This window comes from Armigeres subalbatus, chromosome 2 (genome assembly GCF_024139115.2).
Source record: "Armigeres subalbatus isolate Guangzhou_Male chromosome 2, GZ_Asu_2, whole genome shotgun sequence".
In the NCBI taxonomy this organism is placed as follows: domain Eukaryota; kingdom Metazoa; phylum Arthropoda; class Insecta; order Diptera; family Culicidae; genus Armigeres; species Armigeres subalbatus.
The window spans coordinates 145461192-145482058 of NC_085140.1; the positions used below are offsets into that span (position 1 = coordinate 145461192).

Consider the following 20867-nt stretch of genomic DNA (forward strand, 5'->3'; position numbering starts at 1 on the left):
GCACGGCTTCAAAAAGTCTGCAATCTTGGTTCAGCTTAAAAAACAGTGAAGGACAATGTAGCACCAAGAAGTAGGACAAAATTATTATTGAATACAAATCCAAAAGAAACATTTTTAGCGACTTATCTCGAGTAACTGACGCTATTGACGTTAACATTTCAAAAAATCAACGTGAAAACAACAGCAACGTAGATTATATGGATTTGTTCTCACGCAACAGTGCTACATTTCCAAAGATATTGTCATGACGAATGTGTAGGAAATTATCATGTGTTGGAAAAATACTACACAAACAGATTTTTCATTTATGAGTGGAGCATCTGCTGGAAAAGGTTTCACTTGCTAGAACCTATCAGAGTAATAATTATTATTGATTCCTATAAAGCTAGGAGCTAGGCGCAGCATCTCTTGAAGATGGCTGGAGAGATATTCGATTCGCCATTGGAAGCACCGCAACCGCTGCACTAGGCACGGTGGCTCCGGATAAGAGAAACGACTGGTATGACGGGGAATGTGAGCAGTTAGTTCAGAAGAAGAATGCATCATGGGCGAGATTGCTGCAACACCACACGAGGGCGAACAAGGCACGATACAAACGGGCGCGGAACAGACAAAACTCGATTTTCCGGAGGAAAAAGCGCCAGCAGGAAGATCGAGACCGTGAGGAGACGGAGGAACTGTACCGCGCTAATAACGCACGAAAGTTCTATGAGATGTGATATGTGTAAGAATATAAACGGGAACCTTCTTACAACAAGCGTGAGGTGATCCAAAGGTGGCGGCAGCACTACGAAGAGCACCTGAATGGCAATATGGCAGACAACGGTGGCGGTATGGTAATGAACCTAGGAGCACGCGCGCAGGACATGCGACTTCCGGCTCCGAATCTCCAGGACATCCAGGAGGAGATCGGCCGGCTGAAAAACAACAAAGCCCCTGCAGTTGACCAACTACCAGGAGAGCTGTTTAAACACGGTGGTGAAGCACTGGCTAGAGCGCTGCACTGAGTGATTACCAAGGTTTGGGAGAATGAGGTTCTGCCGCAGGAGTGGATGAAAGGTGTCGTGTGTCCCATCTACAAAAAGGGCGATAAGCTGGATTGTAGCAACTACCGCACAAGAATAAAAAAAAAACTACCGCGCAATCACATTGCTGAACGCCGCCTACAAGGTACTCTCCCAAATTTTATGCCACCGACTAACACCAATTGCAAGAGAGTTCGTGGGGCAGTACCAGGCGAGATTTATGGGTGAACGTTCTATCACAGACCAGGTGTTCGCCATACGTCAGGTATTGCAGAAATGCCGCGAATACAACGTGCCCACATATCATCTATTTATCGACTTCAAAGCCGCATATGATACGATCGATTTCCGGATAAACTGGTACAGTTGATCAAGACGACGACGGATCGGGTGATGTGCGTAGTACGAGTTTCAGGGGCATTCTCGAGTTTCTTCGAAACGCGTAGAGGGTTACGGCAAGGTGATGGTCTTTCGTGTCTGCTATTCAACATCGCTTTGGAGGGAGTAATACGAAGGGCAGGGATTGACACGAGTGGTACGATTTTCACGAAGTCCCTCCAGTTATTTGGTTTCGCCGACGACATTGATATCATGGCACGTAACTTTGAGAGGATGGAGGAAGCCTACATCAGACTGAAAAGCGAAGCTAAACGGATTGGACTAGTCATTAACACGTCGAAGACGAAGTACATGATAGGAAGAGGCTCAAGAGAGGTCAATGTAAGCCACCCACCACGAGTTTCTATCGGTGGTGACGAAATCGTGGTGGTTGAAGAATTCGTGTACTTGGGCTTACTGGTGACCGCCGATAACGATACCAGCAGAGAAATTTGGAGACGCATAGTGGCTGGAAATCGTACGTACTTTGGACTTCGCAAGACGCTCCGATCGAATAGAGTTCGCCGCCGTACCAAACTGACTATTTACAAAACGCTTATAAGACCGGTAGTTTTCTACGGACACGAGACCTGGACGATGCTCGTGGAGGACCAACGCGCACTGGGAGTTTTTGAAAGGAAAGTGTTGCGTACCATCTATGGTGGGGTGCAGATGGCGGACGGTACGTGGAGGAGGCGAATGAACCACGAGTTGCATCAGTTGATGGGAGAACCATCCATCGTTCACACCGCGAAAATCGGAAGACTGCGGTGGGCCGGGCACGTAGCCAGAATGTCGGACAGTAATCCGGTGAAAATGGTTCTCGACAACGATCCGACGGGAACAAGAAGGCGAGGTGCACAGCGGGCAAGGTGGATCGATCAGGTGGAGGACGATTTGCGAACCCTTCGCAGACTACGTGGTTGGTGAAGTGCAGCCATGGAGCGAGCTGAATGGAGAAGTCTTTTATGTGCAGCACAGGCCACTCCGGCCTTAGTCTGATAATAAATAAAAAATGATTCCTATAAAAAGTTTTGAGGTAAACAAATCAGTACATCGTCGCAAAAGAACCTTTAACAATATTCCACATCTATTTAGAAAGGGAAATTGATTTTCGTTGCATAAATTACGGAGACTGAACGACGATATATGGTACCGGCACGTTGTCATAAATCCACGCTCGAATGTGTTCTATAACCCACATAAAACACAATAAACGCCAAACGATTGATTGATAGATCGATTGTTTGCTAATAAATTGAACTAACCTATGGAATACAAATCATATTAGGAGACGACCATCTGTTTACGCGTCACGTTATGTTCATTTCATTAATCATGGCACCAGGAATAGAAAACTTTCAATAAATCGAGCTGACCTATTGAAAACTCACTCTACTACACTGCATGTGTTTCGATGAACCGGCAGAAAATTATGCCATTCATACGTTTGCCAAACACATTCATAAGCTTACCTCTGTCGGCTTCGGACTGCAGCGGCCCTACGTTGCCGAAGAATCGTTTATCCAGAATCTGTAGCAGTTGGAGGGCTGTCGAGTGGACTTCTACGCGCGGACATCCGGTCATTAGGAGCGTGACGTTGATAACCGATGTGTAATGGTCGCATGGGTACTCCCTGTATGGATGAGAAGAGACCGCGTTAGAATATCGTCAAGTGTATAGGTTACGGGGGCAAGCTGATCAAATATGAGAACCCAAATATTATTATAAAAGCGCCAAATCATTCAAGAATGTTTTTTTCAAACATTTTCTTTTACAAATTATCGGAAAATGCAAATGTGGTACAGGCTCTGATATTCAATCGAATGACATTTGCAGTTTTCACATAGTATCTGATTTACAAACATGTACATCTTCTTCTTATTCTTATTGACATTACATCTCTCACTGGGACATAAGCACCTCCACAATTATTAACTGCGAGGATTCTGACCCAAATTACTATTTCTGCATTTGTATATCATGAGGCTAAGACGGTAATGCTTTTATGCCAAGGGGAGGCGAGACAATTCCCAACCAAAAATTGGAAACAATTATAGTATCGAAATGGTTTTTACCATTCCTCTAAATCCTTAGATTATTAGGCCTTTTTCTCTCTAAATTTGCTGCTCACTTGTCGAATTACAAATTTAAACGAGAATGAGAATAAATTATGTTTATCGTTGAGTAGCAGTTCATGAAAAAACAAAAAAAAGCTGAAGGTGGTAAAAATCCAGCCTTAGAATGTTCTTAAGTCTGCTCAGTAGTCGCGCATCTTACCGCTGAACTACGAAGGCCCCAGAGTGCAAATAATTAAATCAAACTGATAAGAACATGGTAAAATTTATTCAACTTTCCAAGAAAAAGTTTACGTTGTTTACAAATTTAGAGTCAAGGCTAATACAAGGCAATTCTGCAAAATTCAGCGAAATTGGTTCAATAGAGACCAATTCAAACTTTGAGACATGAGCCAATTTCTATGGAAATAGGCTCTGGCCTTATTGCTTGGTTCGTAACTGCATGTGATGCAGCGAAGTTCGCTAGCTAGTTGTACCTACGTATACAATTGTGTGGACTATCTGCAATCAAAGAGAACTTATTTGTGGGAAGAAAGATGTGGTTGACCTGTATTTTCCTGACTGGATGCAGTACAGTTGTGTGATACGTTTGCAAGATTTCTTTGGAACAGTACAAACCGATTTACCACTTTGACATTGTTACGGCCACATGTTGTTGTCTTGACAAAACATTTAAAAGATGTCAATAGTAAGTACAAAGCACGTGTAGGTTTTATTTGATTCTGAGCTTAACCTTTCTCGTACACCAAGAGGTGCTGAGAGACAGAGATTTTCACTACAAACACGAATTTTCGAGAGGAAGTTTCAATAAATTCAATTCGATGAATTTGGGTGATGCATTAATGGGGATTTGGGCGATCATCAATTGGAAATTCGATTTTTTCAACTCCGTTTGACTGAATCCCGAAAAGGCTCATAGCAGAATCTGTGTCAAAAGGTCGAAGTCAAAAGGTCAAAGGTCAAAAGGTCGAAGGGCAAAAGGTCGAAAGGACAAAAGGTCGAAGGGCAAAAGGTCGAAAGGACAAAAAGATGTGGAATGAGTAGTTAAAAGAGAGACGTAAGAAAAGAGTAATGAGCATAGGTAAATGAGAAGTGTAGTGGAATTTTCCATTGCTCATTTTCAAATCATATTAAAATCGATAGTTATTTGATTTCCCATAATTCTCTCACAGGAATTATCAAAATGCTTACATAAGCTAAAACGTGCCAACCTTCATAGGTAGGCTTCAGTTTACATCAAATGCAGGTGTTGACTTTGACTACCTTGCATAAAATACAACACGCGTGGCGTTGCATTATTCTTTCTTAGGGAATTGAAATGTGTTGAAAACGGTTTGAATAAGGTGCCCGCCAGAGTAAACGCGACGCGACGCGACTCACGTAAAAGCATAACAATCATTATCAACAGGCTGTCAAATTGCACTGTCGCGTCGCGTCGCATCGCACGTCGCGTTTACTCTGGCTTGCCCCTAAAGCAGTCTAACGTTAACCATTGATGAGTTCGCATCTAGAATTATTACAGCAGTGATGACTGCCCTAAGTAATTAATGACATTATAGAAGTGAGAAGTGAAAAGTGAGAAGTGAGTAGTGAAAAGTGAGAAGTGAGAAGTGAACAGTGGTAAGTGAGTGAGAAGTGCGTGGTGAGAAGTGTAAAGTAAAAAGGAAGAAATGTGAAGTAGAAAGTAACAGATGAAAAATGTGATAAAGGGGTGATAAAAATGAGAAGTGAAAAGATAAAAAAGAAGGGAGGAAAAATAAGGTAAGAAAGGAAAGGAAAAAAGAAGAATGAAAAAGAACAGTTGAGGTAAAAAGAACAAAAAAGAAATAAAGATGAAGGAAGATGGAACAAGGAAAAAAGAAGGGCGAAGGAGAGAAGACACAAGGATGCAAAAAAAAAAGAAAGAAGCGAGTAACAGGGAATGGAAAATAGAAAAGAAATAAGGAACAAAGAATAGAGAAATAAGTAAGAAAAAAAGAAGAAAAAGGAATAAAAGAAGAAAAACAGAAGGAAGTAAGGAAGAAAAGAAGAAGGAAAAAAGAAGGGATGAAGAAGGATGAAAGAAGAAACAAGGAAGAGAGAAGCAAAAAAGAATAAATTAATGAAGGAGAGAAAAAGAAGGAAGAAATAAAAAAAAACAAGCAGAAATAAAGGAAACAAGAAGAAAGAATAGAAGAAGAGAGAAAGAATGAAGAAAAAGAGAAGAAAGAAAGAAGGAAGAAAAGAGGAAAAAGGAATTAAGAAGGAAAAACGGAGGAAGAATGAATGAAGAAAGACGGAAGAAAGAAATAAGTAAGAAAGAAGGTAGAAATAAAAAAGAAACAAAATTAAAAAAAGGCGGAAGAAAGGAAGAAGAAAAAAGAAGGAAGAAAGAAGTTAGAATGAAGAAAGAAGTTAAAAGAAAAGTAGCATAAGGAAAGAAGAAAGAAGGAAGACACAAGGAAACAAAAAATAAGGTAGACAGAAGAAGCAAGTAACAGGGAAGGACGAAAGAAAGATGGGGGAAATGAATAACAAAAAAGGGAGAAATAAGGAAGAAAGAAAGAAAAAAGAAGGAAGAAATAAGGAAGAAAGAAGGAAAAAAGAAGGAAGAAAAAAGGAAGAAGAAAGGAAAAAAGAAGGGAGATCGAAGGAAGAAAAAGGGAAAAAAGAAGGAAGAAAGACGGAAAAAAGAAAGAAGCCAAAAAAGAGTGAAGAAAGAAAGAAGGAAGAAAAACTGTTTCCTGAAAAACTGAAAAAAGAAAGAAAGAAGGGAGGAAGAAGGAAGAAAGAGAGAAAAAAAGCTAGAAATAAGGAAGATGAAATATGGAAGGAAGAATGAAGTAAAAAAGAAGAAGGTAGGAAGAAGAATGGAAAGAAAGAAGCATATGAAGTAAGAAGAAAGAAGGAAGAAGGAAAAAGAAAGAAAAAAGAAAATAGAGGTTAAAAGGGAGTCAAAATAATAAAGAAGGAAGAAAAAAGAAGGGTCTTTCTTCATTTCGACCTTTTGTCGTTCGACCTTTAGACGCAGTTTTTTTGTTTCGACCTTTTGACCCTTCGACCTTTTGACTTTCGACCTTTTGACCTTCGACCTTTTGTCCTACAACCCTCATAGTACTAGTAACATGGAGATTTATCTGAATAATTTCGTTACTATTGCATGAATAAAAATAAATGTTCTAAAATAAAAGCCTTATAAATTAAGGGTATTATAGTTGTTCAACAATGAGATAACGTTTTTTGGCATTTTAGGGAGCATCCATAAATTACGGAACGCTTAGAGGGGGAAGGGGGTTGCCCGAAGTGTGACAATCAATACAATTGTTTTGGATCCTTCATACAAGTTAGTTACAATAGTAACAATCAATAAAGTATGATTATCAAGTGCTTATATGAAAGTTCTATCATAAACAAACAGACGTAAGTTCTAGAACAATTTCCTGAAAAATTTATCGACCAGTTACTTCATCATAATCTCACGTGCATGTTGCACAAAATGTAGTTTAGTACGATAATGCCAACATACGGCGCTAGTGTGAGATGGTGTGTGAAACAAGTAATCAGTGTAATTTGTTCAAAGCATGGACGATTAAAATTTTATCAGCGTTACGCCTGTTTGTCCGTGGAACGATAAAAGAAGAATGAGAAGTAAATTGTGAAAAAGTGTGAAGTGAAAAGTGAGTGCCAAGTGAAAAGTAATTAATGACAAAAAAGATATGAGAAGAGACAGACAAGTGAGAATCAAGAAGTAAGAAGTAAGAAATGAGAAATAATAAGTGCGAAACTATAAATTAGAATAGAAGAGGAAAATAAGGAGTTACAAGTGTGTACCGAGCAATGAGAAGTGAGAAATGAGAGTTAGAACAAATTTCAAAGCGAGAAATCGATCCATTCTTCCAATCTTCCATTTTCCTCCATCTTCATCCTTTTTCTTCCTTGTTCCATCCTCCTACTTCATTTTTCCTTCTTCCTTTCATTACTTCTACTTTTCTTCTTTTTCCATATTTCTTCTGCTTTCTTTTCTTCTTTCCTTCTTCCTTATTCTATTTTCTTTATTATTTCGTCATTTTACTTGCTTAATACACTTAATTATTACACTTAATTATTACACTTAATAAGGTAACATATGTAAACTATTCGGCGAACAGTAATCGTTCAAACCAGAACCGACCAAACGGCATTCGGCCAAAGGAGCCAAAGCCATTCATAATTGTGAGAGCAACACAAAAAGTTTTTTGCAAAATTTTAACGAGTTTTCTTTTTCGTTATTATCAGCTACATATGCAAACAATCCTTCATAAACACTCGCACTATAGGATTTCGGGCGGTCATTAATCGAAAATGTCATGTCTTCCGAATTATTTTAAAATATTTTCTCTCCATTGTCAATACTCTAATTAAGAGAAATTCTGAATTTGAAGTCTCTAGGTGCACTAGTTCCAAAGATATAAGGTGGCAAAGTCAGAAATGGGTAAAAAAGTTAGCAAATTTTCTGAAAAAATATTTTATTTTCAACTATTTATTGAAATATTTTTAAATGTTTTTCTTCAATGTTAATACATCATTACAAAGGTTATTGTATAAGCTTTTAAATGGTGTGCAAAACTAATGGTTACACTGTGAAAAAATTGAAAAAATGCGGAAGCAATATTTTTTCAAAAACGACGCTATTTTCAACTTTGATAGTGAAGAACTTTTTTTCCTCAGGAATCCCCAGGTTCTTTTATGATACACATCAAGGACAAAGCTTCGACTAAAATGTCCCGAAAGAATTTCTTGCCAGTATTTGCAATTAACAGAGTTAAGTCACTCTGATTTTTTTTCATTTGTTTTTTACCGTGTTTTGCCTCTCTCGTACTCCAAGGTTAATGCTCATTCCAAAACGAATGTTTGATAGAAGGCCCGGAGACCCCTAGTGGTATATATCAACTAACTCAGCGCGAAGAATTGAGGTGATGTCTGTATGTGTGTGCATGCGCGTCTGTATGTATGTGCGCAAAAGAACGCAATCGCCATTTAGACACTTATTTGTGTCCGATTTTCTCGCAACAAGTTTCATTCGACGGGAAATCTAGTCCCATCGTTTCCTATTGAAAATGGGTCAGACTGAACTATGCGCTCAAAGGGTATGGTCAAAATACATTTATTGGTAATAACTTCGACTTTATTTATAACCATTTGAGCTCATTTAATTAACTTTTCAAAGGAGTAAATGAATAAAACCCCAATGCAATGCAGCACAACGGTAACGGAAGGATTTAACAGTTCGCTCATATATTTTCTGTCAAATTTTCCGTTTCCGTCGCCGTTCCGCTGAAATGCGTTTGGGGCTTGAGTGGTTTGAGTCATTCTCTAAACCTAATTTTCTGAGCTATTCATTAGCTACTGATGGAGAACTAAATATGAGATTTCATAATATGTAAATATTTATAAATCTCCTGGAATCAATAATTCCCGACATGTTTATTGCAAAAGTAAAGACGAACAATATCTTAGTTAGAACGGAGCGTATGAAATTCCTGCTAGTGTTCATGAATGTCTGGCTAATGGTAGGGAAATATTTATTCACTCATCTACACTTTGAGGTTCACTGGCTGAACAACCAGCGGAAAGTCAATATAAACAGTTGAAGAAATTTAGAACTCATAATGCAAGAAAATGATCAAGAGAGGCAAATGTTGACATTTTCCTTCGTGCCTTACATGAATCAGATCCATTTTAAGCTCGATTTGGATAACGAGGAGACGTTGGAAAAAATTTTCACTTAGTTATTCTTATGCCATGCGTAATTTTGTAATATTTGAAGATTTTCAAAAGTTCTTTATCTTCTAATACTTTAGATGAATTTATCTCATCTTCCATCGTTGATGGAATTGAAGAAAATATCATTGAAGACTTAAACCTTGACACAGAAAAAGAATGATGCTGTATATAACTTGTAGAAATCATGAAAACAAATCAAAAGTAATTCAAATAGTGTTGTTATTTAAATTAAAAGAATTTTGCTTTTCGGAAGAATGGAGCATTCTTACATTCCACAATGAATGTCCACATTTTTGAGAATATATTAATCTCATTTTTGAATAACTTGTACACGTAAAAATGTCATGGGATTGCGATTTCTAATTTGCTAATACCCTTTTTCAAAAGTTATTTTCAATTCTGATTATTTGATTAACATTTAATGCTTTATGATCCTTCAGATCCTAGTACTTTGTCAAACAAATTGTTCTAAATACAAATTGTGAGGCATGAGAGTGAGAACAAAAAATATCACGGAATGTCATGAAATTAATGTCATTTAACATGATCGCCGCCATAATGTCCATAAATTGCTGAACTTAGTTTTGTACAGCCCCTTCCTTCTCCTTAAGAAAACGCACGAAATTTCAACTTCCCAAATAGGTTTGCTTTGTCACGTTAATCGAACCTATGAAAAAAATAATTACGTAATTCATAGACGATCCCCAAAGGGGGGGGGGTTGGAAATTGTATATTCATGCTATTTCGACCATACACAGCTAAAACTAAGTGGAAAATCACTTTAAAAGTCCAATTTTATTTTTGACCGCTCGCTTGTATGGGGATCCCCCATAGTGACTCGGTGATGAAAATTTTAATTCGAGTTTTATACTCATTAATCTGTGTTGAGCTCTGCAGTACTTCGGAAGTGGATCCTTTATCAGTGTGCTTCACCTGCTATTAGCTTCAACATTTTATGAATCGTGAATTTCATTCCGTCCCGTTCTTCTTCGATTTACGGTCGGCGTCCGCTCACCGCCATCGCGTTATCTATTTTATGAGTGCGAATAATGCGAACGGGAGTAGACTTTCTCTTGTAGGGCGCCCCCTTTGGGGGAGATGCCGTAAAATTATATCTTCGCGTGCCGTACCTTCTGGCCCCGGGCAATACAAAGTCGGAAGCAATTTTCATTAGATACGTAATTTGATAAGTTGTCTGGCTCTACAAAATTTCAGGAGTTTATATGGCAGCCGTAACGAGTAACGACGTGCATCCGACTAAAAACTGCATTAGTTTTACGAGAATTTTCTGCTTTTGGAATAGACGTGAGTAATTAATATACCGCGGAATAATTCCGTTATGTTGGTTTTATGTTGTCGATTTGATGCCGTAAATATCCACATTCTTGTGGATTAATGTTTAGAGAAGTGTGTAATACGATTTCTAAATGTTATCAAAGTACCAGGCAACTTACATATAGATATGTGCATTGTTTATATGAATGTTTATTAAGTCATTTAAAATTTGTCTTTTCACCTCTAAATAATCACATGCATTGGCAAAACAGAAAAATAATGAATAAACGAAACGATTTGGCAATTACAAAGAAAATGTAAATAGCTAAGGAAGGCCCCGTGATTCCAATGTATAAACTCATTCAACACGTACACATTCGAATTGCATCCAAATTAGTTCAAAATTTCGGAAACTTATTAAAATAGCAAATCTCACTGTTCAGTCATAAGGAAATTAAAAAGTTAAATTTCAAATTAAATTAAATTCTCACAGTACTTTTGAAGGTAAACGCAATGGACGACAATTTAAATTTACAGCATTGATTAGTTATTCAAATATTGGTTATTAATATTTTATGTCCGTATACCATTCCGCAGCGTTTATTTTCTCACAATGTTCTAGGCACGATGTTATCAGCTTGAGTTTTCCAATAAATTACGTTGAAAATAGCTCTTTCTGCTGACGGCACGAGACACGCATTTTCCGGAGCAAATATAAAATACGCAACGGGGAGCCTGTTGATCGTCTGCGTCTGTCTTATTGGCTGGCGACACATGCGGCACCAGTTGCGTGGAGTCCCGTCTGTGTTCGTCCTTTTGATTATATGAATTCAAGCATACAATGATGGTAGACATTCATTTAACCGTATTCTATATACTCGATATTTTTTCAATGGGAAAACATAAACTAATGCCATTCACGACCCAGAAGATTACATTCAATTAAGCGAAGAAAAAGTACATACTGCTCATCAATGAAATATGTTAATGAGGGGAAATTTGGGTTGACGATCGTTTAGCCTATGAAACCAACGAATTTTAATCATTGAGACATGCAAAAAATGAATTAGGTAACTAATTCAGTTCTTCATCACTCATATTCTTCCTATCGAAAACAAAGGGATGGAAAGTAAATTAGGGGAAAACGGTCCAAAATGCACCCCTGGGGCAAAATGGCCTCACTCATAAAATCACTAATATAGTTGTAGTACATTTACGAACCATTACAATTCATAATTAATTATCCATCATTGAGCTCCATTGGAAAAATTTAGCAAAATCCCTTCATATTCACTCAAATTTAACGATTTGCTATTCTTCCGCCACATCCGTAAGATTGTTGTTCAATCAATTAAGAAATAACAAACAACCATGCGTTCACCATCATTTTACATGCAATTGAGTCATTTTAGACCACCATTCGGGCGGGACCACCAATATGCCCCAGGCCTATTTTTAAAACATTTTTTAAATGCGTTAGAAAGTCATGTACACCTTATTGTTTTGAATAGGAGATCATTGTGAAATGTAGCTGGGTTTGTAAATTTTGCACCTATACGTTGAAATGGTTGGGTATTTTTGTTTATATGGGCGAAAACATCGAAAAAGCTTAAGGGGTGCATTTTGGACCGTTCTCCCCTACCACGTTTCTTATGATGATATGGAAATGCTAATATCATCTTCCAAACTTGGACGTACATGATCATGATAGCATTAGAGGCGAAAGTATAGAATTGATAGTTCCGTTAGGATACGGCAGGCATGAAGAATGTTTTTGTAGAAGTCGATTTGAAAGCGAGCGGAGGGCAATATTTGTGATGGCACATATCGCACGACCTTCCTTCTGCCAAGCTCCCGTATGAAGGGGGAGGGAAGAATATCAGTGTGGAAGCTGATATATCTCCACTGGCAAAAGGAAGGTGGTTTGACTTGCTCATATGCCATCGCGTGCGGAAGGATTTGCTATCGACGAGTACTGTCTCCAAATCTCTAATATGACATCAGCATTTAGTCGAATAGGATTTTTATTGCACTGTTCTGTTTTCTCATTGCGTCCGTCTCGTCGCAACCAACTTGGCTGCCTCGGAGAGAACAAAGCAGAGAAAGGCACTGCTGCTGTACCGTCGACCAATAACAGCTGAATTGATGGATGCCCCCACCAAGGGTAGTACACTAAATTAATGATTTCGTGTGTGTTACTTCTACGTGAAGTTAAACGATTTACAATGATATGGAAATGCTAATATCATCTTCCAAACTTAGACGTACATGTTCATGATAGCATTAGAGGCGAAAGTATAGAATTGATAGTTCCGTTAGGATACGGCAGGCATGAAGAATGTTTTTATAGAAGTCGATTTGAAAGCGAGCGGAGGGCAATATTTGTGATGGCACATATCGCACGACCTTCCTTCTGCCAAGCTCCCGTATGAAGGGGGAGGGAAGAATATCAGTGTGCCAGTGGAGATATATCAGCTTCCACACTGATATTCTTCCCTCCCCCTTCATACGGAAGCTTGGCAGAAGGAAGGTCGTGCGATATGTGCCATCACAAATATTGCCCTCCGCTCGCTTTCAAATCGACTTCTACAAAAACATTCTTCATGCCTGCCGTATCCTAACGGAACTATCAATTCTATACTTTCGCCTCTAATGCTATCATGATCATGTACGTCCAAGTTTGGAAGATGATATTAGCATTTCCATATCATTGTAAATCGTTTAACTTCACGTAGAAGTAACACACACGAAATCATTAATTTAACGTTTCTTATATTTGTATTTTTTTTTCAGCAGTTAACACGCATGTTAGAAATTAATTTGCTTATGAGATGAGATGAACTTGTTACAGATGCATGGAAAATATCTTATGTGTTTCCTAGATTTAGCAGTTCCAAAGATATAGCAGTTCGTGGATAATTTAAACAAGAATATTTACCAAAATTTAGGACAGGATTCAAATCCAAGACAATTTTAAATATGTTCAGACCGCCCAACACACGAACCGACTGAAAGCAAAGAGAAAACCTGGGGTGGCATTGCGCATCTCGAATCGAATCACTCGATTCGTACGTTTTTGCAATTCGTTTCGAAAAAATGCGGCATTATGTATTTCGTTCGACTTCATTCAGTCGCAGTACAAGATTTCGAATGGTGCTGTACTAGCTCAATCGAGTATGTTCTGTCAAACTAAATGTAAACAAAGAGAATAAGAGATATCTGTCTCCGTGTTTAGTATGCCGCCTGCTGGCGAGACAACCTTCAACGCATGGCGAATGTAAGTAAACAAAGAGAATAAAAGATAATTTCATCTGCGTGTAGGGTAAAACGTCCTATTATGGAGGGGTTAAGCACCGTGTCAAAGCAAAATTGATTACAAAAATTCTTCAAAAAATACCTGTTGGTCGATTTCCACATTGTAGTAGTTGAATAGGATGCTCGTTAACTATAGTTTCGTAAATATTACGTCAATTGTGCTGAACTTATGTTGTTTTGTTTTTATCACAATAAAAAAACTACCGCAATAATAGGACGCAGTTGCCTATCGTTGCGATATTTTTTGAAGGTCAGTCCTATTGTTGCGGTATTGCATGTAATTCTTATGGAGAGCGATACCGCAACAATAGGACCTTAGCACTACCGCAATAATAGGCTCAAAAATAGGATTTTGATTTTCATCATTTTGAACGGAATTTTGTCAAACAAAAGCTGTTCTAGTCGTTAATCCGAAGAGTTTTAGCGTACCCACAATTGTTTTCAATGGTATTATATCCAGAATGGACTACTTGACCACTACCGCAACATTAGGGCATACCACAACGATAGGACGTTTTACCCTAGCATGTTGCCTGTTGGAAAAACATGCTTCAGGGCATGAATTGGCAGTTAATTTATAAACAAGCAAATTGTGCATAATGACCAAAAAAAGCAATATTATTTATTTAGCAGTTGCAACCGATTTAAAAATTATGCCGGTACGATATATTTTGAGCATGAGCATGATTGACCGCCCACGGTTGCTACTCCGTTATTGCCAGGTCAGCTGTAATTACACAGAGAACCAACAGATGCAGTTTGGGACTAACATCATCTTCAATGTGTAAGAACTGGTGACCCAAAAATAAGCAATACCAGCGCCAGCCGTGTCCGAATGCAGGTCAATTAGGGAATGGGTAGGAAATTGTTGACGTGATACTCGCTTTGATAGAAGCCGACGAGTCATCTGCACTTCCACGAGAAATCACTGCGTTGCCAGATTATATAAACCTAATAGAAAAACCGAATTCGAAATATCATCGATTATTTAATGGCGTTGCTTGTTTTTACCCTCATATAATTGTCTGGTTCAAGGGAATCGAAAATGTCACTAGATCAAAAACAATCGTTATGGTCTGAATTTATTTCAAATTAAAACAAACTATCTATCACTACTTCCGAAAATCTATTTTTTGAAAACGGCTTAGATTTCTTGGTCACGAACAAAAATTATACGCGTTTTTACAGTCTGGTACTACCGATCTGTCAAAAAAGTTCATTCGACAAGGACTGAATTCATTCCTGATGTAATGCTGCAAAATCTAATTGAAGTCCCCAAGTAACATTTTTAGTTTTATAACGTTCTTGAAGACCATTATTTGCTCTACAAGAGTGCTTTAAAACTATTATGAAACCAAAATGTTACTGGGGTCCTCATCTAGGGCTTCTTCTCCCAGAAACTTTTCCATTCTTCTTTTCATTTGTATTTCATGTTCCTTTATATTTTTCACATTCTTTTTCATTACATCAGGTAAATCAGCGGTTCTCAACCTGGGGTACATGTAACAAAAATTCGTAATGGCAGACAAATTACAATTCCAATCAAAATTTATTGATAAAGTTTTGATAATTGTGTATTTTTTTCTTTCAAAACTTTGTTTTGTACATAATATACATAGCTATTAGTAAATTCAATCGAATCCTGCCCTCCACAACCAGCACAGATTTCTTCCAAGCAGCTCGGAGGACTCCTTTAAGGTTGTGCATGTCTTTTTTCAAAAGGTTCGAAAGCTTGGAAGCCTCCTTTCAAGAGGCCTGGAAGCCTCCTTTCAAGAGGCCTGGAAGCCTCCTTTCAAGAGGCCTGGAAGCCTCCTTTCAAAAGGCCTGGAAGCCTCCTTTCAAGAGGCCTGGAAGCCTCCTTTCAAGAGGCCTGGAAGCCTCCTTTCAAGAGGCCTGGAAGCCTCCTTTCAAGAGGCCTGGAAGCCTCCTTTCAAGAGGCCTGGAAGCCTCCTTTCAAGAGGTCTGGAAGCCTCCTTTCAAGAGGCCTGGAAGCCTCCTTTCAAGAGGCCTGGAAGCCTCCTTTCAAGAGGCCTGGAAGCCTCCTTTCAAGAGGCCTGGAAGCCTCCTTTCAAGAGGCCTGGAAGCCTCCTTTCAAGAGGCCTGGAAGCCTCCTTTCAAGAGGCCTGGAAGCCTCCTTTCAAGAGGCCTGGAAGCCTCCTTTCAAGAGGCCTGGAAGCCTCCTTTCAAGAGGCCTGGAAGCCTCCTTTCAAGAGGCCTGGAAGCCTCCTTTCAAGAGGCCTGGAAGCCTCCCTTCAAGAGGCCTGGAAGCCTCCTTTCAAGAGGCCTGGAAGCCTCCTTCCAAGAGGCCTGGAAGCATCCTTTCAAGAGGCCTGGAAGCCTCCTTTCAAGAGGCCTGGAAGCCTCCTTTCAAGAGGCCCGAAAGCCTCCTTTCAAGAGGCCTGGAAGCCTCCTTTCAAGAGGCCTGGAAGCATCCTTTCAAGAGGCCTGGAAGCCTCCTTTCAAGAGGCCTGGAAGCCTCCTTTCAAGAGGCCTGGAAGCCTCCTTTCAAGAGGCCTGGAAGCCTCCTTTCAAGAGGTCTGGAAGCCTCCTTTCAAGAGGTCTGGAAGCCTCCTTTCAAGAGGCCTGGAAGCCTCCTTTCAAGAGGCCTGGACGCCTCCTTTCAAGAGGCCTGGAAGCCCCTTTTCAAGAGGCCTGGAAGCCTCCTTTCAAGAGGCATGGAAGTCTCCTTTCAGAAGGCCTGGAAACCTCCTTTCAAGAGACCCGGACGTCAACTTTCAAGAGGCTTTGATGCCTTCTTTTAAGAGGGTCGGAAGCCTCCTTCTAAAAGGCTCGAACGGTTCCTTTCAAATGGCTCGGAAAGCTCCTTTCAAGAGTCTAGGAAGCCTCTCTACAATAGGTTTAAAAGCCTATTATCAAGACGCTAGGAAGCCTATTATCAAAACGCTCGGAAGCCTGCTTTCAAGAGGCCCGGGAGCCTCCTTTCAAGAAGCCCAGAAGCCTCGTGTTAAGAAGGCTAAAAGCCTCCTTTAAAGAGGCTCAGGAGCCTGCTTTCAAGTGGCAAGTAAGCCTCCTTTTAAGAGGCCCGGAAGCCTACTTTCAAGAGGCCCGGAAGCCTACTTTTAAGAGGCTCGGAAGCCTACTTTAAAAAGCTCGGAAGACTCCTTTCAAAAGGCTCGGAAAGCCCTTTTCATGCGGATCGGAACCCTCTTTTCAAGAAGCTCGGAATTCTACCTTCAAGAGGATAGCGTACTTTCAAGAGGCTTTAAAGCCTGATAAATGATAAAAAAAAAATCAGTGAAGATGCTCCCTGAGCCGACGTTCTGACACCTGTATCAATTATTGACGAAAGATCCTTTCGGAAATTTGTCAAAGGATTGATTACGGATGTAGTCCTCGATGGATTAAGTAAATCGGCCATCTTGGAAACCACGTGTTTTTTTAGTGATTTTTCAAGAGTACGAATTGAGAGAAACACAACAACCATGGAGATGAAACATCCGTAGATCGTTTGCTTACTTATGCTAAATAATCGACTTTAATTTCAGCATTTTACGAAAATTATAACGCTGGATTTGAACTTTTGATAATAGGAGTAAAAACCCGTGTGGTGAAATTAAAATTCACCACATGGCTTGATTATATAATCACTTTAAAAGCTGGAATCTTAAACATTTTGAACCGGTAAATTTGAAAATATACCAAGGTTTTAAACACGGTTTGATTTTAGCCTATTGAGACCCCCAGCATCAATAAAACAATGAGTTAACCTCACCAAAAAAATCACCAAAATCTAAGAAAATTTAAGTGGTATCCAAACGCGTAAAAAAAACATGATGAGATTTGTCATCATATCCCATCAGTTCACCCAAATATAGGTGCAGAGTACCTAGAATCACCAAAAAGTGCACATACCTAGATATAGGTGAACTGACCTGTACCGATTTATGGGTAAACCTAGTTTACTCATATATGGGTACTTCGAAAGAGCGATTTTATTAGTAAATTTCACCCAAATTTGGGTGAATTTTTAGTATTTTTTGTCTGTAACATTTTTAATTTTCTCGTATTTATTTATTAAATACAGTTAAAATAAACTGAGTAAACAAAATATCATGTAAATTTATTGAGATATAAAACGTTGAAATTATAATTTATTGATTAACTTACACTAAAATTAAATTAGTAAGACGGAACAGCACCAGTAATTTTAAGAGTAGTTGACAGAAACAAAAACAAGAATAAACCTTGAATCAGGAATATGGCTTGTAGGTGGGGCAGGCATTGTCATGAGGCTGAAGATTTCCGCTTACTACATGGACCAAGATAGCACTGACTGCTGCTAGGCACATCCGGCATTCTTGTGTTCGTTTCGGGGTCTCTTGATGGACTGTCAGGGCTCCAGGTGGTGTGCTTGTTTGGGTGTCTCCGTTGAAACTGGATGCCCGTGCAACTCATTAGCCACGATTCCAGCTCTTTGTTATGGTGTCCCCGCTGCTGCTCGATGCCTGTGGATCATACATTGAAGGAGATGAATATGAATATGTATAGCCTTAATATAATAAAAACATACCATTGACCCACGAACTGTTTGGACACTTCTGATGAGAAACCGCTAAATGGTTTTGCCGCAGAATAGGAAGAGATGTCATGTCAAACACTCGGAAAATCGCTAATGCTATCATTCTGATCTCGGTTACGATAGCAGCCTTCTATAACTCCCTCAGTACTGGCCGGAAGGAACGGTAGCTTTGAGGTGGTAGCAGGCGATTGATGATAGGAGGGAATTCTGCGGGGCGTTACAGCTTACAGAAGATCACCATTCCCATTAACTCAGGCGATTAACGGACGAGTTTTTACCTGGTTGCAAGGGTCACAGCGGCAAACCCTTCAACGAGTGGCCTGTTCTTCCGCTGTCCATGATTTTTCTGAGAGGAAAACGGAAATAGAATGTCATAGTTGGAGTCGTAGATCATCATAATCTTACCTGATTAATATGATTCCGAAATATGATGGAGCACGGAACTAGCTTGCTGATTTCCGAGTAAAAATTAGGAGAACTGGTTATGATTGCGTAATTTTGTTGGTCTCGGTGGATAGAATGAATCTGACGTATATGTTTATATTTTCATCCAAATATGAGTAAAGTAATTTACCCATATATTGGTAAAGTCAGTTCACCAAAAATATAAGTGAAATTCACCGATTTTCTCGGTACATTTTACTCATAATATAGGTAATGTGAACAATACCCAAATATGGGTGATTAGAGTACCCATAAATAGGTAAATTGATCTAAGCGTGTAGAGCAATTCTGGATTTCAACGCCCCCCCTAAGGCCTGGCGCCCTTGCCGGTTGCCAACCTGGCCAACCATACGCTACAGCGCTGAAAAGATGGTATCTCAATGAGCTTCTGGAAGATCCGTTATATTCGCAAAAATGGTGCAAAATTTATAAGGCTGTCAAAACATCACCCGATCCATCGTCGCCTTAACCAACCGTATCATTTTATCCAGAAATCTATTTTCGTGTATTAGCTGCCATAGTCGATGAATAGGCCTAACGTGTATTCGCGGCATTTCGGCAATACCTGACGTACGGGGAACACCTGGTCCGTGGTAGAGCGGTTACCTATAAATCCCGCCGAATACTCCCCCACGAACACTCTTGCAATTTATGATAGTCGGCGGCATAAAATATATATTTTGTTAAAATACTTTTATGAAACCTCTGAAACTACAATTGAGGGGTGTAAGTGACTTAGAATTATCAAACGTACGAAAAAAACAAAAGGCTAGCAAAGTCATTAAATAGCAAAAAAAACTGTACTACTCTATCACGAATTCTGTAAAAAAAACCTTTCAGCTGGAGTCACGAAGTTTCCGATCTTTCGAGGACCACATAATGATCAATCAAAGCAAATTAATGTTGTTGTGTTCATTTCTATTTTTTTCTAGCGTTCTATGTAAAATAAATATCTCTCGATGCATTCTCAAGATACAGTTTTGTAATACGTATTGAAATACCTATGAAGTAATCAAATATCCTTATTATATTTTATTATATTTTTTCAAACTTATAAACATCAGTAGCAATTATGTCAAAACCCACAACGCAGGTAACATAAATAGGGAAACTAGTTTATTATGTGCTGTTTTTGCGACACTATTCACAAACAACATAATAGCCAACCCACAGCCCTCATATTACCTGACGCCGTCGTTTATGCTCGGAAGCGCACGACAAACTTTCACGTTCACTACCGAGTGCCGACTGCCGACACTGCTTCCTGTCACCGGTGATAAATGCACATGCTCCCAAGAGTCACGGCACGTTGCATACCTAAAAAAAAAGTGCACTAAAGCTAGACGGTAGACAGTGCAGAGAGACGCATACGTGGGGGGCTATGATGAAAGGAAAAAGGTACTGAAAGTTCTAGTCTAGATACGGTAAAGTGATATCACTGCACAAGCAAAATGCATTAACGGGTTTATTCAACATTGTAGAAAATATCCTGAGTACAATATCAAGCACCGTACAGAAACCAAAATATCTGAAGTTATAAATGAAACTTATAAACTTATAAATTATAATTGTTTCTCATATAATCAATTCTAAGCAATATTAGTCCAAAAAATTGCATTCGATGATGAAACCATAGATAACAATCGGTTATATACAGTTGTATTGAACCAGAAAGTTCTGTGAGGTGTCTTGAGCAAAGGCGAGATATTCAGTGCCACTACTAGATGGATAGATCAGAGGTTTTTTTATATCCTCGTTATATCCTCGCATATTTTTTGTTGAATCGGGATTCGGAAGCTTTGTGGTGAAATACACAGCAACTGGGAGTAATTAAGTTCAACCACACTTCACCCACGCTCATTGGTAGAAATACAGTCTGTCACATCAGATTATGTGATAAATTAAGTCAGCGGGAGATATGGAACGTGGTGTTTGTTCCTTATAGTCAGGAAAAAAATATATTCCATACGAATAGATGCATTTGTTTCGATGTGTTGTGACATTTCATATTTTTGCAGAACCAGGAAAAAAGATATTCTTTGAGATATGGAATACTAATCAAATTGAATG

General features: G+C 39.0%; 1 protein-coding gene and 1 long non-coding RNA gene across 3 annotated transcripts in view; both read right to left on the reverse strand.

Moving 5' to 3' along the window:
* Nucleotides 1-20867, reverse strand: part of LOC134210954 (protein furry) — a 393572-nt gene that overhangs the window by 254742 nt on the left and 117963 nt on the right. For both annotated transcript variants that reach the window (XM_062687409.1, XM_062687410.1), the window contains one exon: nucleotides 2879-3039. In XM_062687409.1, the coding sequence (XP_062543393.1) occupies nucleotides 2879-3039 (161 nt within the window). The remainder of the gene's footprint in view (nucleotides 1-2878; nucleotides 3040-20867) is intronic.
* LOC134215240 (uncharacterized) lies at nucleotides 17951-18852 on the reverse strand. Its single transcript, XR_009980085.1, has 3 exons — nucleotides 18759-18852; nucleotides 18345-18699; nucleotides 17951-18279 (listed from the first exon to the last, which is right to left on the reverse strand). It is a non-coding gene; the product is annotated as an uncharacterized LOC134215240 (long non-coding RNA).